The 19,185-nt window shown below is 45.1% G+C and overlaps 1 protein-coding gene and 1 pseudogene across 11 annotated transcripts in view; both read right to left on the reverse strand.

Moving 5' to 3' along the window:
• NF2 (neurofibromin 2) overlaps nucleotides 1-18,039 on the reverse strand; it is a 100,783-nt gene extending 82,744 nt beyond the window's left edge. For 9 of the 11 annotated variants that reach the window (XM_025399493.1, XM_025399495.1, XM_025399499.1 and 6 more), the window contains exon 1: nucleotides 17,472-18,028. In XM_025399493.1, coding sequence (XP_025255278.1) covers nucleotides 17,472-17,585 — 114 coding nt within the window. In that variant the 5' untranslated portion in view covers nucleotides 17,586-18,028. Of the gene's footprint in view, nucleotides 1-17,471 lie in introns of all 11 variants that reach the window. The other 2 variants (XM_025399501.1, XM_025399496.1) reach the window with 2 other exon arrangements.
• On the reverse strand, nucleotides 8,562-9,164 carry LOC112633085 (annotated as a pseudogene).
• Nucleotides 18,040-19,185: the final 1,146 nt, after the last annotated feature.

Here is a 19,185-nt window from a genome sequence, read left to right on the forward strand (position 1 = left end):
GAAAGAGGAGATTGGAGGGGGTGTCCTCCCTAACCCAGGGACACCTGACAATGTCTGAAAACATTTTTGGTTATCACAACAACTGGGATGGGGTGGGGAAATGCTACTGGCATCTAGTAGGTAGAGGCCAGAGATCCTGCTAAACATCCTAGAACACACAAGACATATCCCCACAACAAAGAATTATCCAGCCAAAATGTCAATCGTGCCAGGGTTGAAAAACCTTGCTCTAGCTGATAATACTGTCCAACATCTTTGGGTCTGGAATCTACTTAATGAAGGAAAAAGAAGAGCTTTTCCTGGCAAAATTATGGCTGAAAAAATGTCATACAAAATCCCTTTCCTGGACGGACACGGTGGTTCACACCTGTAATCCCAGCACTTTGGGAGACCAAGGCGGGCAGATCACCTGAAGTCAGGAGTTCAAGATCAGCCTGGCCAACATGGTGAAAACCCGTCTCTACTAAAAATACAAAAATTAGCCGGGCACGGTGGCATGCGCCTGTAATCCCAGCCACTTGGGAGGCTGAGGCAAAAGAATCACTTGAGCCCGGGTGGCGGAGGTTGCAGTGAGATGAGATCGCACCATTACACTCCAACCTGGGTGACAGAGACTCTGTCTCAAAAAAGACCCCCCCAAAAACTAAAATCCCTTCCCTTACAGGCTAGTCTCTCTTAACCTCTCACAACATCTAACATCTATCAAATAGCAACTTAGCTCAGAGGTCAGCAAACTATGGCCCACAGGACAAATCCAACCCACCACCTATTTTTGTGTGGCCTGAGAGCTAAGAACGATTTTTACTTTTTTTTTTTTTTTGAGATGGAGTTTCGCTCTTGTTGCCCAGGCTGGAGTGCAATGGTGTTATCTTGGCTCACTGCAACCTCCGCCTTCCAGGTTCAAGTGATTCTCCTGCCTCAGCCTCCCGAGTAGCTGGGATTACAGGTGCATGCCACCATGCCGGGCTAATTTTTGTATTTTCAGTAGAGACGGGGTTTTACATATTGGCCAGGCTGGTCTGAAACTCCTGACCTTGTGATCCATCCAGTTCAGCCTCCCAAAGTGCTGGGATTACATGCATGAGCCACCGTGCCCAGCCTGTTATATTTTTTAATGTTTTTAAATTTTCTTGTGAAAATTATGTGAAATTCAAATTTCTGTGTCGATAAAGTTTTCTTTCAACAGTCATGCCCATTGTTTACATTTTGCCTAAGGTTTTTTTTTTTTTAAACAGCTTGATATATAATTCATATACCCTAAAATTAACCCATTTAAAGTGCACAATTCAGTAGTTTTTAGTATATTCAGTGTGTACAATCATCACCAGTTTTAGAATATTTTCATCACTTCATAAATAAAATCTTGCATATTTCAGCTATCACACCCTCTACCCCATCCACTTTTGCCAGCCTTGAGCAACTACTGATTTACTTTGTCTCTGTAGATATGCCTATTCTAGACTTGCATATGAATGGAATCATATGTGTCCTTTTGTGGCTGGTTTCTTTCACTTAGCATAGCGTTTTCGAGGTCCATCCATGTTGCAGCACGTGCTGGTACTTCATTCTATTTTATTGCCAAATAATTCCATAGTATGGATAGACCACATTTTGTTCATCCATTCATCAGCTGATGTATATTTGAACTGTTTCTACCTCCTGGCTATTATGAATACTACTACTATAAACATTCACATATAAGTTTTTCTTGTAGACTTATGCTTTCATTTCTCTTGAGAAGACATCTGTAAGTTGAATTGCTGGGTCATATGGTTAACTCTGTTTAATTGTTTGAGGAACTGCCACAATGTTTTTCTTTTCATCTTTTTTGAGACTGGGTCTCACTCTGTCACCCAGCCTGGAGTATAGTGCCACAATCACAGCTAACCGCAACCTCAAAATTGTGGGCTCAAGGAATCCTACCACCTTGGCCTCTCAAGTAGCTGCGACTATAGAAGAACGCTACCATACCCAGCTAATTTTCTTCCTTTCTTTTTTTGAGACAGGGCCTCACTTTGATTACCAGGCTGGCAGTGCAGTGGTGCAGTCATGCCTCACTACAGCCTTTCCCGGGCTCAAGCGATCCTTCCACCTCAACCTCCCAAGTAACTGAGACTACAGGTGCGAGCCACCACGCCTGGCTAATTTTTAAATTTTCTGTAAAGAAAGGGTCTCACTTTGTTGCCCAGGCTGCTCTCGAAATTCTGGCTTCAAGTGATCCTCTCACCTTGGTCTCCCAAAGTGCAGGGATTACAGGTATGACCCACCATGCCTGGCTAACTAGTTTGCTTTTCAAACTGGCTGCACATTTTACGTTCTTACCAGCAGTGTAAAAGGGTTCAAATTTCTCCATGTTCGTTTGTTTTTTTTTTCTCCACCCCAGGCTGGAGTGCAGTAGCACGATCTCAGCTCACTGCAACCTCCACCTCCCGAGTTCAAGTGATTCTCATGTCTCAGCCTCCAGAGTAGCCGGGACTACAAGTGCATGCCACCACGGCTAGCTAATTTTTGTATTTTTAGTAGAGATAGGGTTTTGCTATATTGGCCAAAGTAGTCTGGAACCCCTGGCCTCAAGCAATCCACCTGCCTCAGCCTCCCAAAGTGCTAGGATTACAGGCATGAGCCACCACACCCAGCCTAATTTTTGTATTTTTAATATAGACAGGGTTTCACCATGTTGGCCAGACTGGTCTCGAACTCCTGGCCTCAAGTAATCCATCCACCTCAGCATCCTAAAGTGCTCAGATTACTGGAGTGAGCCACCTCACCTGGCCCTTTGATCCATTTTAAGTTTTTTTTTTTGGAGGGGGGGACGGCGACTTGCCCTGTCACCCAGGCTAGAGTGCAATGGCATAATCTCAGCTCACTACAACCTCCTGGGTTCAAGTGATTCTCCTGCCTCAGCCTCCCGAGCAGCTGTGATTACAGGTGCCTGCCACCATGCCCAACTAATTATTATTTATTTTATTTTATTTTATTTTTTTGAGATGGAGTCTCGCTCTGTTACCCAGACCGGAGTGCAGTGCTGCGATCTCAGCTCACTGCAAGCTCCACCTCCTGGATTCATGTCATTCTCCCACCTCAGCCTCCAAAGTAGCTAGGACTACAGGTGCCCGCCACCATGCCCGGCTATTTTTGTTTTTGTATTTTTAGTAAAGGTGGGGTTTCACTGTGTTAGCCAGGATGGTCTCGATCTCCTGACCTCATGATCCACCCGCCTTGGCCTTCCAAAGTGCTGGGATCACAGGCGTGAGTCACCACGTCCGGCCTAATTTATTTTTAGTAGAGATGGGGTTTCACCATGTTGACCAGGTTCGTCTTGAACTCCTGACCTCATGATCCACCCGCCTCAGCCTCCCAAAATGCTGGGATTACAGGCGTGAGCCACCACGCCCAGCCATGAGTTAATTTTTGTGTATGGTGTGAAGTAAGGGTTTAATTTCAATTTTTTTTTGCATGTGGCTATCCAGTTGTCTCAGATCCATTTGTTCAAAGGACTATTCCAGCCACGTGCAGTGGCTCACACCTGTAATCCCAGCACTTTGGGAGGCTGATGCAGGCGGATCATGAGGTCAGGAGTTCGAGACTAGCCTGGCCAACATAGTGAAACCCTGTCTGTACTAAAAATACAAAAATTAGTCGGGCGTTGTGGCAGGTGCCTGTAGTCCAGGTATTCAGGAGGCTGAGGCAGGAAAATCACTTGAACCCAGGAGGTGGAGGTTGCAGTGAGCCAAGATTGCACCACTGCACTCCAGCCTAGATGACAGAGTGAGACTCCATCTCAAAAAAAGAAAGAAAGAAAGAAAGGACTATTCCTTCTCACAGTCTGTGGCATGTAGCAAGAAAAGACAAGACAAGACAAGACAATTCTCCCTCGCTGAATGGTCTTGGCACCCTTGTCAAGAATCAGGTGACCATGAACTCTCAACTCTATTCTACTGGGTTTATTTCTGGACTCTCAATTCTATCCCGCTGATCTATACATTTATCCTTACACCAGTACCACACTGTCTTTTTTTTTTTTGAAATGGAGTCTCGCTCTGTCCCCCAGGCTGGAGTGCAGTAGCACGATCTCGACTCTCTGCGATCTCCACCTCCTGGGTTCAAGGGATTCTTGTGCCTCAGTCCTCCCAAGTAGCTTGGACTACAAGGGTGCACCCCCATGCCCAGCTAATTTTTGTATTTTTGGTAGAGACAAGATTTCTCAGCTCACTACAACCTCCTGGGTTCAAGTGACTCTCCTGCCTCAGCCTCCCGAGTAGCTGTGATTACAGGTGCCTGCCACCACGCCCAGCTAATTATTATTTATTTTATTTTATTTTATTTTTTTGAGACAGAGTCTCGCTCTGTTACCCAGACCAGAGTGCAGTGCTGCGATCTCAGCTCATGTTGCCATATTGCCCAGGCTGGTCTCGAACTCCTGACCTCAAGTGATCTGCCCGTCTTGGCCTCTCAAAGTGTTGGGATTATAGGTATGAGCCACTGTGCCTGGTGACATTGTCTTGATTATAGTTGTTTTATAGTATGTCTTGAAATCACAAAGTGTGAGTCTTTCTGCTTGTTTCTTTTTCAAGATTTAGCTATTGTGGGTCCCTTATGATTCCATATGAATTTCTGAATTGACTTGTCAATTTCTTTCTTTTCTTTTTTTTTTTTTTTGAGACGGAATTTCGCTCTTGTTGCCCAAGCTGGAGTGCAATGGCGCGTAATCTCGGCTCACCACAAGCTCCGCCTCCTAGGTTCAAGCGATTCTCCTGCCTCAGCCTCCCAAGTAGTTGGGATTACAGGCATGCACCACCACACCTGGCTAATTTTGTACTTTTAGTAGAGATGGGGTTTTTTCATGTTGGCCAGGCTGGTCTCAAGTGATCCGCCTGCCTCCGCCTCCCAAAGTGCTGGGATTACATGCATGAGCCACCACACTTGGCGACTTGTCAATTTCTACAGTGAAATGAACTGGAATTCTGACAGGGATTATGTCAAACGTGTAGATCAATCTCCAAAGTACTGCCAACTTGACAATGTTACGTCTTATCCATGAACAAGAGCTATTTTCTACTTATTTATATCTTCCTTCTTTTAAAAATGTTTTATAGGCCAGGCATGGTGGCTCACACTTGTAATCCCAGCACTTTGAAGGGCCAACATGGAAGGATTGCTTGAGGTCAGGTTCAAGACCAGTGTGGGTAACACAGGGAGACTCTGTCTCTACAAGAAATTAAAAAAAAAAAAAAAAAAAGCTAGGGATGATCATGCATGCCTGTGGTCCAAGTTGCTTGGGAGGCTGACGTAGGAGGATCACTTGAGCCTGGAAGGTCTAGGCTGCACTGAGCTATGATTGCACCACTGCACTTGTTCTCACTTCAGTGCAAGCCCGAGAAAAAAAAAATCAATTAAATCATTTAAAAGGCCAGGCTGGGCGCATTGGCTCATGCCTGTAATCCCAGCACTTTGGGAGGCTGAGGTGGGTGGATCACCTGAGGTCAGGAGTTGGAGACCAGCCTGGCCAACAAGGGGAAATCCCGTCTATACTAAAAATACAAAAATTAGCCAGGCTTGGTGGTGCACACCTGTAGTCCCAGCTACTCAGGAGGCTGAGGCAGGAGAATCTCTTGAACCTAGGACTCAGAGGCTGCAGTGAGCTAAGATCATACCACTATGCTCCAGCCTGGGCAACAGAGCAACACTCCATCACAAAAAAATTAATTAATTAATTAATTAATTAAGGCAGGCGCGGTGGCTCACGCCTGTAATCCCAGCACTTTGGGAGGCCAAGGCAGGCAGATCACAAAGTCAGGAGATTGAGACCATCCTGGCTAACACGGTGAAACCCTGCCTCTACTAAAAAAAATACAAAAAATTAGCTGGGTGTGGTGGCACACACCTGTAGTCCCAGCTACGTGGGAGGCTGAGGCAGGAGAATCGCTTTAACCTGGGAGGCAGAGGTTGCAGTGAGCTGAGATCACACCACTACACTCCAGCCTGGACGACTGAGTGAGACTGTTTCAAAAAAAAATAAAATTAATTTAAAAAACAAAACCAAAAATGTTTTACAGCTTTTAGAGTATAAGTTTTATACTTTCTTTTACACAACTGTCAGAGGATGGAAAAAAAAGACACTTCTCTTGTTATAAGTATTTTTATTTTTTAGGTTATAACAAATGGAATTTTCTTAATTTCCTTTTCAGGTTGTTCATTCCAAGTGGATACATTTACAACTGACTTTTGCATAATGACCTTGTATCCTACAACATTACTAAGCTAATAATTTATTAGCTCCAATACTTTTTTAGTGGATTTCTCAGGGTCTATATGCAAGATCACGTCATCTGCAAACAGAAATGATCTTACTTGTTCCCTTCCAATATAGATGGCTTTTATTGCATTTTCTTGCCTAATTGCCCTGGCTAGAACCTCCAACACAATGCTGAATAGAAGTGATGAAAGTAGATATCTTATTCCTAATCTTAAGGATAAGCATACAGTATTTCACTATTTTGTTTGTTTGTTTGTTTGCTTGTTTTGAGACGGAGTCTCGCTCCATTGCCCAGCCTGGAGTGTGCAGTGGTACTATCTCAGCTCACTGCAACCTCTGCCTCCCAGGTTCAAGCAATCCTCCCATGTAAGCCTCCAGAGTAGCTACGATTACAGGTATGCATCACCACATCTGGCTAATTTTTTTTTTTTTTTTTTTTGTATTTTTAGTAGAGACAGCGTTTCACCATGTTGGCCAGGCTGTTCTTGAACTCCTGACCTCAAGTGATCTGCCTAACTTGGCCTCCCAAAGTGCTAGGATTACAGGCGTGACCCACCGAGCCTGGCCTCAGTCTTTCACTATTATGAAGTTAGCTGTGGGTTTTTCATAACTGCTGTTTATCACGTTGAGGAACTCTTCTTCTCTTCTTAGTTTATTTAGTGTTTTTATCATGAAAAACAGGCTGAATTTTGTCAAATGCTTTTTCTGTGTCTACTGAGATGACAATGTGATTTTTGTTTTTTATTCTATTGATATTATGCATTACATTATTTACACTAATTCATTTTTGGATGTTAAACCAACTTTGTACTCCTAGAATAAATCCTGGTTGTTTATGGTATATAATTCTTTTTATATGTTACTGGATTCAGTTTGCTAGTATTTTTGTTGAGGATTTTTGCTTCCACATTTGTAAGATATATTTGTCTATAGTTTTATTTTCTTGTAATGTCTTTGTCTGGTTTTGGCAACAGGGTAATACCAGTCTCATAAAATTCGTTTATAAGTATTTTCTCCTCTTTTTCATTTTTGAAGAATTTGTGAAGAATGTGAAGAACTGTAGTAATTTTTCTTGAAATGTTTGGTAGAATTCAGTGGTGAAGCTATCAGGACCTCTAGTAGGTAGAGCCTGGGATTTGCTTTTCTTTTCTTTTTTCTTTTTTTTTTTTTTTTTTTTTGAGATAGAATCTCGCTCTGTCACCCAGGCTGGAGTGCAGTGGTGCGATCTCAGCTCACCACAATCTCCAACTCCTGGGTTCAAGTGATTCTCCTGCCTCAGCCTCCTGAATAGCTGGGACTACAGGTGCACACCACTATGCTTGGCTGATTTTTGTATTTTTAGTAGAGACAGGGTTTCATCATATTGGACAGGCCGGTCTTGAATTCCTGACCTCGTGATCTGCCCGCCTCGGCTTCCCAAAGTGCTGGGATTACAGGCATGAGCCACTGCGCCCAGCCTCTTTTCTTTTTTTTAAGAGACAGGGTCTCACTCTGTCATCCTGGCTGAAGTACTGTGGCACAATCATAGCTCACTACCTCCTCAACCTCCTAGGATCAAGTGATCCTCACAACTTAACCTCCTGAGTAGCTGGGACTCCAGGCTCATACCACCATGCCTAGCTGATTTCATATATATTATGTATATCTTAGAGTTGGGGTCTCACTATGTTGCCCAGGTTGGTCTCAAGCTCCTGGCCTCAAAGGATCCTCCTGCCTTGACCTCCCAAAGTGCTGAGATTACAGGCAACAGCCACTGTGCCCAGGTCTCTCTCTCTAACTATTTATTTATTTTTTAATGGTACACTATCGTACCCAAACTTATATTTTTAAATTCCATTCGACTCATATTACCAAGCATATAAACAAATCACACATAACACAAAATAGAAAAAAACATGAAAACTTCCTTTGCTTTTGGAAAACAGCTGAGAAACAACAAAATTCTTTTCAGAAATACAGAAAAAAATTGTTTTTGTAGTGTAGCTAATATGCCCTCCTTAGACATTAAGACACTTTTCTGTTTGTAACCTTAATGCAGCCATATTTTTACTCTTTATAAAAATCAAGGCTCTCAATAAAAACAGTATCTCATTCACTAATAAAGTGCTTCACTGAAAATGTAGTCATACACACCAATTTCTAACTTCTTAGAATACTCTGTACAATCAATCATAATCACCGAAATGAATAACTGCTCAAAAAAGCAGAATGGCTTCAATTGCATTATGATTTGGTAGTCGATATTTCTGTTTTCCAGTAAAAAGGAGATTTCATAAACAGAAACACTGGGCTCCTTATGGTTTCATCAATCAAGAGAATGTTTCTGAGCAGCTTCTGAGCAAACATTTCTTAACAGGTTGGTCACAGATCTGGGGTCTTGCCTCCTCACAATAGCAATGCCAGACACAATCATGTTAGCTCCTGCCTCTGCACACCTATGGACAGCGTCAGGATCTATTCCACCAGTGACCTCTATAGCCTAAGATGGGAACTGGATCCTCAACCAGTGAACCTTTGGCATCATATCTTCCATGAATTTATGCCCTCCAAACCCTGGTTCCACTGTCATAACCAAGGCCATATCTAGTTGATTACTCCACGGTGCCAAATACTGAACTGAGGTTCCTGGTTTGATGGCAAGGCCAACCTTCATCCCATTCTCCCAATTGTCTTTAATCAAAGTCCCTGGGTTCTCAGTAGCCTCGAGCTGAAAGATGTACTGATTGGCTCCTCTTATAGTCACTGGCTTTACCCACTGTTCTGGCTTGGACACCATCATGTACATGTTCGTCCATTACATCCAGGTGGAGATAATCGACCCCAGAGTCTAGCATTCAGAGGTACTGGGCCCCTAAATTGGCCAGGTAGTGTTGAGGATGGACTGGCCAATCTTGCAGCCTGATGCCATACACTGGTTCCCAAGAGCAAGTTACCCCACAATCCCCTTAATTACTAATTTAATATCTTTACTTGTTATAGGTTTATTCAGATGGTGTCTCTTCTTGGGTCAATCTTGGTGGTTTATGTCTTTCTAGGAGTTTGTCCATTTCATTTCATTGAAGTTATCTAATTACTTGGCATTCAACTGCCATTTTACTTTTTCTTTTTGTATGTGTTTCACATCTTTTTTTTTTTTTTTTTTCCAGGTAGGGGGGATGGAGTCTCGCTCTGTCACCCAGGTTGGAGTGCAGTGGCATGATCTCGGCTCACTGCAACCTCTGCCTCCTGGGTTCAAGTGATCCCCTGCCTCAGCCTCCCAAGTAGCTGGGATTACAGGCGTGTGCCACCACGCACGGCTAATTTTTGTATTTTTAGTAGAGACAGGGTTTCACCATGTTGGCCAGGCTAATCTCAAACTCCTGACCTCAGGTGACCTGCCCACCTCAGCCTCCCAAAGTGCTGGGATTAGAGGCGTGAGCCACTGCACCTGACGTATTTCACATTCTTTTTATTTCTCTATTCCTCCTTTACTACTTTCTATTAATTTAAGTGCATATTTTCTAATGAAACATTTAAATTTATTTAACAATTATTTCACTAGTTTTTCAGGCTTTTGTTTTTTAGTGGTTGCTCTGGGATTTACTATGTAATCTCAACATATCAGAATCAGCTTCAGATTGGCTGTGCATGGTGGCTCATGCCTGTAATTCCAGCACTTTGGGAGTCCAAGGCGGGCAGATCACCTGAGTTTAGGAGTTCAAGATCAGCCTAGCCAACATAGTGAAACCCTGTCTCTACTAAAAAAATACAAAAATTAGCCGGGTGTGGTGGCGCATGCCTGTAACCCCAGCTATTCAGAAGGCTGAGGCAGGAGAATCACTTGAACCCAGAAGGCGGAGGTTGCAGTGAACCAAGATCATGGCACTGGACTCCAGCCTGGCCAATAGAGCAAGACTCCATCTCACAAAAAAAAGAAAATCAGCTTCAGGTTTATACTAGCTTAATTCCAGTGATATATAGTCATATTTACATAGGAGTTATTCCTATATAACTCCATTCCTTTTCCCCCTTTTTCATGGCCTTATTGTTATACATACATCTATTACATATCCATCTATTAAACTTACATACCCAATAAAAGATTTTTTTTCTGTTTTGTTTTTTGAGATGGGAGTTTCACTCTTGTTGCCCAGGCTGGAGTGCAATGGTACAATCTTGGCCCACTGCAACCTCTACCTCCCCAGTTCAAGCGATTCTCCTGCCTCAGCCTCCTGAGTAGCTGGGATTACAGGCATGCGTCATCACGCCTAGCTAATTTTGTTATTTTTAGTAGAGACAGGGTTTCTCCATGTTGGTCAGGCTGTTCTCGATCTCCTGACTTCAGGTGATTCGCTTGCCTCGGCTTCCAAAAGTGCTAGGATTACAGGTGTAATCCTAGCATGGTCAAAATGTTGTTGTAGTTGTTATTTTAAGATCTGTAGCCATTTCCTTAGCCCATAGAGCTTTGCTCCCACCCAGCTCCTTTGTGCTGTTATTGGCAAATGTATTACACATACATTTTTTGTAAGCCCAACAAAATATTATATACATACTGTTTTATATGATTGTTTATCAGTTAAGAGGAAAAAAATATGCATTTATACTGTCTTTTATAATTACATAATTACCTTTACCAGTGTTCTTTGTTTATTTGTATGGATTTAAATTACTGTCTGGTGTCTCTTGCTTTCAGCCTGAAGAATTTACTTCAGTATTTCCTCTAGGGCAGGTCTTCAAGCAATAAATCCTCTCAGCTTTTGGCTTTTGTTTATCTGAGAAATTTCAACTTTTATTTATTTTTTCTTTTTGAGATGGAGTCTCACTCTATTGCCCAGGCTAGAGTGCAATGGTACGATCTTGACTCACTGCAACCTCTACCTCCTGGGTTCATGCAATTCTCCTGCCTCAGCCTCCCAACTAGCTGGGATTACAGGTGTGCACCACCACGCCCGGCTAATCTTTCTATTTTTAGTAGAGACAGGGTTTCATCATGTTGTTCAGGCTGGTCTTGAACTCCTGACCTCAGGTGACCCACCCACCTCAACCTCCCAATGTGCTGGGATTACAGGTATGAGCCACTGCGCCCAGCCATCATCTTCATTTTGAAATGTCCAGTTCATCTATATCCAGCTTTGCTAAATACAGGATTCTTAGTTGATGGGATTTTTCTTTGAGTATTTTGAAGATGTTATCCCACTGCCTATGGCCCTTATGGTTTCTACTGAGAAATCTACTGTTAATATTATTGGGGCTCCCTTGAAAGTGATGAATCCTTTTTCTCTTTTTGTTTTCAAGATTTTCTTCTTGTCTGACTGTCAGCATTTTTAGCATGATACGTCTTTTTGTGGATCTCTGTATTTATCTTACTTGGAGTTCATTAAGCTTTCTAAATGTATAGGTTAATGTTTTTCAAAAAATTTGGGAAGTTTCAGCCTTTTTTTCCCCAAAGATTTTTTCTGCTTCCTTTTCTATCCTCTTCTGGTATTCCCATTATGCATATGTTGGCATGCTTAGTGATCTCCCACATTTCTGAGGCTCTGCTCATTTTTCTTCATTCTTTTCTTCTAATCTTCAGCATACGTAATCTCTATCAATCTTTTTTTTTTTTTTTTTTTTTTTTTTTGAGACGGAGTCTCGCTCTGCCGCCCAGGCTGGAATGCAGTGGCCGGATCTCAGCTCACTGCAAGCTCCGCCTCCTGGGTTCACGCCATTCTCCTGCCTCAGCCTCCCGAGTAGCTGGGACTACAGGCGCCTGCCACCTCGCCCGGCTAGTTTTTTGTATTTTTTTAGTAGAGACGGGGTTTCACCGTGTCAGCCAGGATGGTCTCGATCTCCTGACCTCGTGATCCGCCCGTCTCAGCCTCCCAAAGTGCTGGGATTACAGGCTTGAGCCACCGCGCCCGGCCTTTTTTTTTTTTTTTTTTTGAGATACAGTCTCACTCTGTCGCCCAGGCTAGAGTGCAGTGGTACAATCTCTGCTCACCGCAACCTCTGCCTCCCGGATTCAAGCAATTCTCCTGCTTCAACCTCCGGAGTAGCTGGGATTACACGCACCCGCCATCATGCCCCACTAATTTTTGTATTTTTGTAGAGACAAGGTTTCAGCATGTCAGCCAGGCTGGTCTTGAACTCCTGACCTCAGGTGATCCACCCGCCTCAGCCCCCCAAAGTGCTCCCAAAGCCACTGTGCAGTGGCTGAGGCAGGAGAATTGCTTGAACCAGGGAGGCAGAGGTTGCAGTAAGCCGAGATTGCACCACTGCACTCCAGCCTAGACAACAGAGCGAGACTCCGTCTCAAAAAGAAAAAAAAAAAATCACTAACTCTTTCTTCACCCAGTTCAAATCTATTATTGAGTCCCTCTAGTGCATTTTAAAATTTGTTATTGTACTTCCTTTTTTTTTTTTCTTTTTCTGAGATGGAGTCTCGCTTTGTCACCCAGGCTGGAGTGCAGTGGCGCAATCTCGGCTCACTGCAACCTCCACCTCCCAGGTTCATGCAATTCTCCTGCCTCAACCTCCCGAGTAGCTGGGACTACAGGTGCCGGCCACCACGCACAGCTAATTTTTGTATTTTTAGTAAAGACGGGGTTTCACCATGTTGGTCAGGCTGGTCTCGAACTCCTGACCTCAGGTGATCCGCCAGCCTCAGCCTCCCAAAGTGCTGGGATTACAGGCGTGAGCCACCCTGCCCAGTTGTTATTGTACTTTCAACTCCAGAATTTTCATTTATTTTTGTATAATTTCTATATCTTTATTGATATTCTTTAATTGATGAAACAGTGTCATACTGTCCTTTACTTCTTTGTCATCATATTTTCCTTTAGTACTGTGAAACTAATGGCTAGTTTGAAGCCTTTTTCATTAAATCTGGCCCCTTGTCTCACAGGCAATTTCTGTTGCCAGCTTTTTTTCAGTGTATGTGTCATATTTTCCTGTTTCTTTGTATGTCTCCTAATTTTTTGTTGGAAACGACATTTTAGATCATATACTGTAGCAACTTTGGGGATTGGTACCCCCACTCCAGCGTTAATTGTTACTTGTTTAGTAACTGGCTGGATTATTTGAGTGACATCCATTTCCCCTAAAGAGTGTTAAGGCCTATGATATTGTTATTCAGGGAGGTGCAGCTTTGGGTACGCCCACAGTCACCCTGGGATTATTTGAGTGAAATCCATTTCCCCTGAAGAGTGTTAAGGCCTATGATACTGCTCTTCAGGGAGGTGCAGCTTTGGGTACGCCCACAGTCACCCTGGGATGACAGTGGTTTTGGTAGGGTTCTCTTCTTTTCTCTCCTTGACCACACCCAGCTATGACGCTCCACTAATTGGGATATATTGTTCTATTATTTTCAACAATGCACTGAGGCATAACTTGCTCTTGCTCTACAAACTGATATAATCAAATTGTGCCTGTTTGGAGGAAAGCATTTTTTTCCACCTCCGCCACATACTTTACTTTTCAAATTGTTTTTTTTTTTTTTTTTTTTTTTTTGAGACGGAGTCTCGCTCTGTCGCCCAGGCTGGAGTGCAGTGGCCAGATCTCAGCTCACTGCAAGCTCTGCCTCCCGGGTTTACGCCATTCTCCTGCCTCAGCCTCCCGAGTAGCTGGGACCACAGGCGCCGCCACCTCGCCCGGCTAATTTTTTGTGTTTTTAGTAGAGACGGGGTTTCGCCGTGTTAGCCAGGATGGTCTCGATCTCCTGACCTCGTGATCCGCCCGTCTCGGCCTCCCAAAGTGCTGGGATTACAGGCTTGAGCCACCGCGCCCGGCCTTCAAATTGTTTTTTATTGATTCATAATAGTTGTACATATGTTGGGGGTACCTGCGGTATTCTGATTCATTAATATACAAGGTATAATGATACAACCAGGGCAAGAGGGACATCCATCACCTCAGAGGTCTGTGGTGCATGTTTTGTTTTGTTTTGTGACAGGACAGAGTTTCACTCTGTCACCCAGGCTGGAGTGCAATGGCGTGATCTTGGCTCACTGCAACTTCCACCTCCCGGTTTACGTGATTCTCTTGCTTCAGCCTCCCAAATAGCTGGGATTGCAGGTGTATGCCACCATGTCCAGCTAATTTTTGTATTTTTAGTAGAGACGGGGTTTCACCATATTGGCCAGGCTGGTCTCGAACTCCTGACCTCAGATGATATGCCTGACTCAGCCTCCCAAAGTGCTGGGATTACAGGCGTGAGCCACCATGCTATGGTCAATGTTTGATCCTTATTCTGATCCTAGAAGGGCTTCTCCCAGCTGTCTTATTCCCCAATTCTTTCCAGCAAACCAGGAGACCTACAGTCTAGGCTGCATCTCCATTAAATCCGCAGATCTCTTTTTTTTACCCTTCTGGAGGAGGACAGGAATCTTTGGGAACTAATTCAGGAAGGGACTCTGCATCTTCAGAGCTGCTTCTCTTCCTCTCGCCTGTTCTGACTTCAGGATCTGGACCTACCTCAATTGCCTTTGCTGCTTGTTCTTTTGTTTCAAATTCCACAAACGCAAATCCCTTTGGATCTCCAGTAGACTTATAATGTGGTATACTTATATAAACAACATTGCCATATTTCCCAAAGACTCTTTCAATCCAGCTGTGATTAACATTTTTGGGAAGTAACTCCTATGATAAATTAAAAGCAATATTAAATAGTTTTTCACAATCCTTATATTTTCAGAATGTCAATAAATTTTTAACTTAAAAAAAAAAAAATCCGCAGATCTCCCAATTGCCTCTCACCAAAACCTTCACATCTCCAAATTGCCCTTAGGCATGAATTTCTACACACTGTGTTGCAAATGAAGTCACTACCATTGGAAAGAGATTAGGAGCTATCTGTTTTAGGACCTGCTTCTCTCCTCAGGCAAAATCCCGGAGAAAGGCTCTGGAGCTGGGGGGAAGGAGCGTGGAAAGCTTCTGAGAGATACCCGCACTCTAGAAACTGAGCACTTGGTGGAAGGAGGCAGGGGACCGCAACAACCTGAGGCTCAGCCTGCTAGAACTGGTGGATGAGCAATTGGGGCGCCAGTAGTTTCAGTATGCCATGCCCAAGGTACAATCCTGTTCCACAAGTAGGGACTAGGTGGAAGAAGGGAGCTCCAACTTCAGCCGAGCGCGGTGGCTCACGCCTGTAATCCCAACACTTTGGGAGGCCGAGGCAGGCAGATCACCTGAGGTCACGAGTTCAAGACCAGCCTGACCAACATGGAGAAACCCATCTCTACTAAAAACACAAAATCAGCCAGACGTGGTGGGGCAAGCCTACAATCCCAGCTACTCGGGAGGCTAAGGTGGGAGAATCGCTTGAACCTGGGAGGCGGAGGTTGCGGTGAGGCGAGATCACACCATTGCACTCCAGCCTGGGCAACAAGAGCAAAACTCCGTCTCAAAAGAAAAAAAAAAGGGAGCTCCAACTTTCAATTGCACTCACACAGGTTTTAACCTCAGCAACAAGTAGCTCTGGGTATGATAAGAAATGCTGATGTCCAGCTTTTCCTGGGAAGAAAGCATTTGATTTGGGAGCTGAGGGAGGGGTGCCCCGTGTTTCAGTTTGCAATAGTCTGGAGTAGAAGCTCTACCTCACTAAGCTAGGAGTGGGTAAGGAGGGAATGATCTTGGTTCAAATACCATATCCTCTCATCTTTCTTACCGAATTTGTAGATTTTCTTGAATAGGTGTTTCATTTGTTGTTTGCCCTCAGGACCATTGCCGGAGGGTTTAAATAGTTGATTTTAAAAAAAGAATTTTTGGGCCAGACATGGTGGCTCCGTCTGTAATCCCATCACTTTGGGAGTCCAAGGCCAGCAGATTGCTTTAGGTCAGGAGTTCAAGATCAGCCTAGGCAACATGGCAAAATCCTTGTCTCTACAAAAATTAGCTAGGTGAGGCTGGGCGCGGTGGCTCACACCTGTAATAGCACCACTTTCCCACCACTTTGGGAGGCCCAGGTGGGCTGGTCATGAGGTCAGGAGTTCCAAATCAGCCTGCCCAATATGTTGAAACTCTGTCTCTACTAAAAATAGAAAAATTAGCCAGACGTGATGGCACATGCCTGTAATCCCAGCTACCTGGAAGGCTGAAGCAAGAGAACTGCTTGAACCTGGGAGGTGGAGGTGGCAGTGAGCCGAGATCGCGCCACTGCACTCCAGCCTGGTGCACTCTGGGTGACAGAGCGAGACGTCTCAAAAAAAAAAAAAAAAAAAAAATTAGCCAGGTGTGGTGCACACACCTGTGGTCCCAGTTACTCAGGAGGCCGAGGCAGGAGGACTGATTGAGCCACAGAGGTCGGTCGGGGTTGCAGTGAGCCATGATCACACTACTGCATGCCAGCCTGGGTGGCAGAGTGAGACTCTGTCTCAAAACGAAACAAAACAAAAAAGAATTTTCACCAGTTTTACAGAGGAATGGGTTCCAGCTGTCATGCTGGAAGCTGATCTTATCTAAGGCTGCTTTTGTGTTACAATGACAGAGCTGAAGAGCTGAATAGCTCCAACAGAGATTCTCTAGTCTACAAAGTTGAAAATATTTACTATGTGGTCCTGTACAGAAAAAGCTTGCCAACCCTTGGTTACTGCTGCCAATGCTGCTGGTCCACAAACTACACCTTTAGTAGCAAGAACTTAAATTACTTGAGAAGCAGTACTGTACTGGCTGTGAGCTTAGTTCAAAACCCCACCTTGCCATTTACTAGATAAATGGGTTTGTTCTGAGGATTAAATGTGCAAATGTCTGGCACTTTGAAAATACTGAACAATTGATAGCTGTTAATCATCATGTTGGAAACTATGTGGAAAGTAAGTATGAGATATTATATCGTTCTTCAAAGGGTTTTTTTCCAGAATATGTAAGCTTTAGAAAAGGAAAACAAGCATTGGCTTTCCAATAAACAAGACGCAACTTCTAATACCTGGGTACATAACAATATTACCTAATGAAAGAATAAACTTTCAAGCGTTTAAGCGTAAGCCTAACAAGCCTGACACTGAAATCCGGAATTTTCTATCACAGGAGCATCCAGCTTCTTCCAATAACAATGAATGAAAATAACCTTCAGGAAATGCTAAAACCCAAAAGCCCTATCAAAAAAAGCAGCAATCATCTTTAACATGAGGTTTTGGGCCTAGTTGGCCCCTTCCGGTTCTGCCCGTCTCTAGCTACACCCATTAAGATGATATAAAGAGAACCTCTCGAGTTTCCACCTCGACTGTCACCACAGCAGTCGGGGCTGCCGGCCGGTTACCTCGCAATTGAACTCCATCTCGGCGTCCATAGTGACGATCCGCACGGTGAACGTCTTGGGTTGCTTCCTCTTGAGAGAGCTGAAGCTCATGCGGGAAGCGATGGCCCCAGCCATGGCTCGGGGCTCAGGCCCGGGACCCTCGCGCCCCAAGGCCTGCACTCTGAGCCCTTTAGCCCCCCTGGAGTTGCTGCACAGGCCTCAGGGCCACCATGGTGGCCGGCTGGCCGGCCCGGGAACGGTCTGGGCTGCGCGGGTCCCCAGCGGCCAGCATGGGCCGCGAGGACCCTGCCCGGGCGGAAAGGGGAGTTGAGGGGCGGGCCCTGACGGCTCCTGGGAGGGCACGGGAGCCGGGACCGTCGGTGCAGGCGGACCTGGCACTCCGGGATTCAGGCCGGAGATGCCGGGGACGCCTCGGGACGGGAACCCTAGACGGCAGCGGCCCAGATTCTGCGCGCCTCTCAGCTGCCGACTAGGGTCGCGGGGCCGCGCTGCAGTCGGGCGCGTATGCGCGCGCGTGGCTGTCACCGTCCTCACTCCGCGCGCCCGCGGGAAGCGCACCCTCCCCACAGTCCGGGGCCTACTCCCGGCCCCGCCCTCAGGTCTCCCAGACCACTACGCACAGCGCAACCGAACCGGAGGCTACCGCCTGGGTTCTGCGACCTGGATGCTGCGACTGGCTGGGAAGACCAAGGTAGGCAGGACTTTCCCCCTCCGTCCCGCCTCCTTCGGGGTGACTCCACCAATGGAAAGTTTCACTCTAACCCCAAAAGCAGGCCTGGGCTCGGCATTGAGTGGCTACAGTGGCAGTCACTCCGAACGCTTTTGTGCCACTCTAACAAGACTGGTTGAGGCGGCGGACCTCCGCTATCCTTTCCTGGGAAACCACGTAGAGGCTGGATGCCGGGCGCGGGAATTGGGTCCCTCGTTGGCCCAGGGAGGGACTCTTTGGGTTCAAGTAGGCTCCGAGTGTGGCGCCCCAGGGGATCGCGTTTCGGACACCCGGCGAATATTCTTGTTTGACAGTTAATCACATATACCGACCCCTAAGCTTCTCAAACTTTCAAGACTCTTGTGGAGGCCTGTTAGATTTGCTGGCACTTTTCCGCCAGATCCCTCTGCTTCCCTTTAGAATCATTGTTTTTGTGGGGGAGTGGTGGGGGACGGAGTTTCGTTGTTGTTGCCCAGGCTGGAGTGCAATGGCGCGATCTCGGCTCACTGCAACCTCCGCCTCCCGGGTTTTCCTGCGCCAGCCTCCCGAGTATCTGGGATAACAGGCATGCGCCACCACGCCCGGCTAATTTTGTATTTTTAGTAGAGACGGGGTTTCTCCATGTTCGTCAGGTTGGTCTCCAACTACCCACCTCAGGTGATCCGCCCGCCTCGGCCTCCCGAAGTGCTGGGATTACAGGCGTGAGCCACCACGCCCCGCCTAGAATTAATATTAATGGTTATACCTACCTCGTGAGGTTGTTGAATTTCAGCGCACTGAATACATACAAGGCTTTAGAATGGAGCCTGGCATCCTATGAAATTGCTGAATTTGGGTGGAAAATGAAAGCATTCTTCATTTTATACTCTACGATGCCCATTTTTGAACCATATTCGTGTATTATTTATTTAGTGTCATCAAGGGTTATAACGGGTGTAGGGGGATAAGTATACCTTACTGTACTTAGATAAATTCTATTTTTTTTTTTTTTTTTTTTTTTTTTTT

Source organism: Theropithecus gelada, chromosome 10 (assembly GCF_003255815.1).
Source record: "Theropithecus gelada isolate Dixy chromosome 10, Tgel_1.0, whole genome shotgun sequence".
NCBI classification, from domain to species: Eukaryota; Metazoa; Chordata; class Mammalia; order Primates; family Cercopithecidae; genus Theropithecus; species Theropithecus gelada.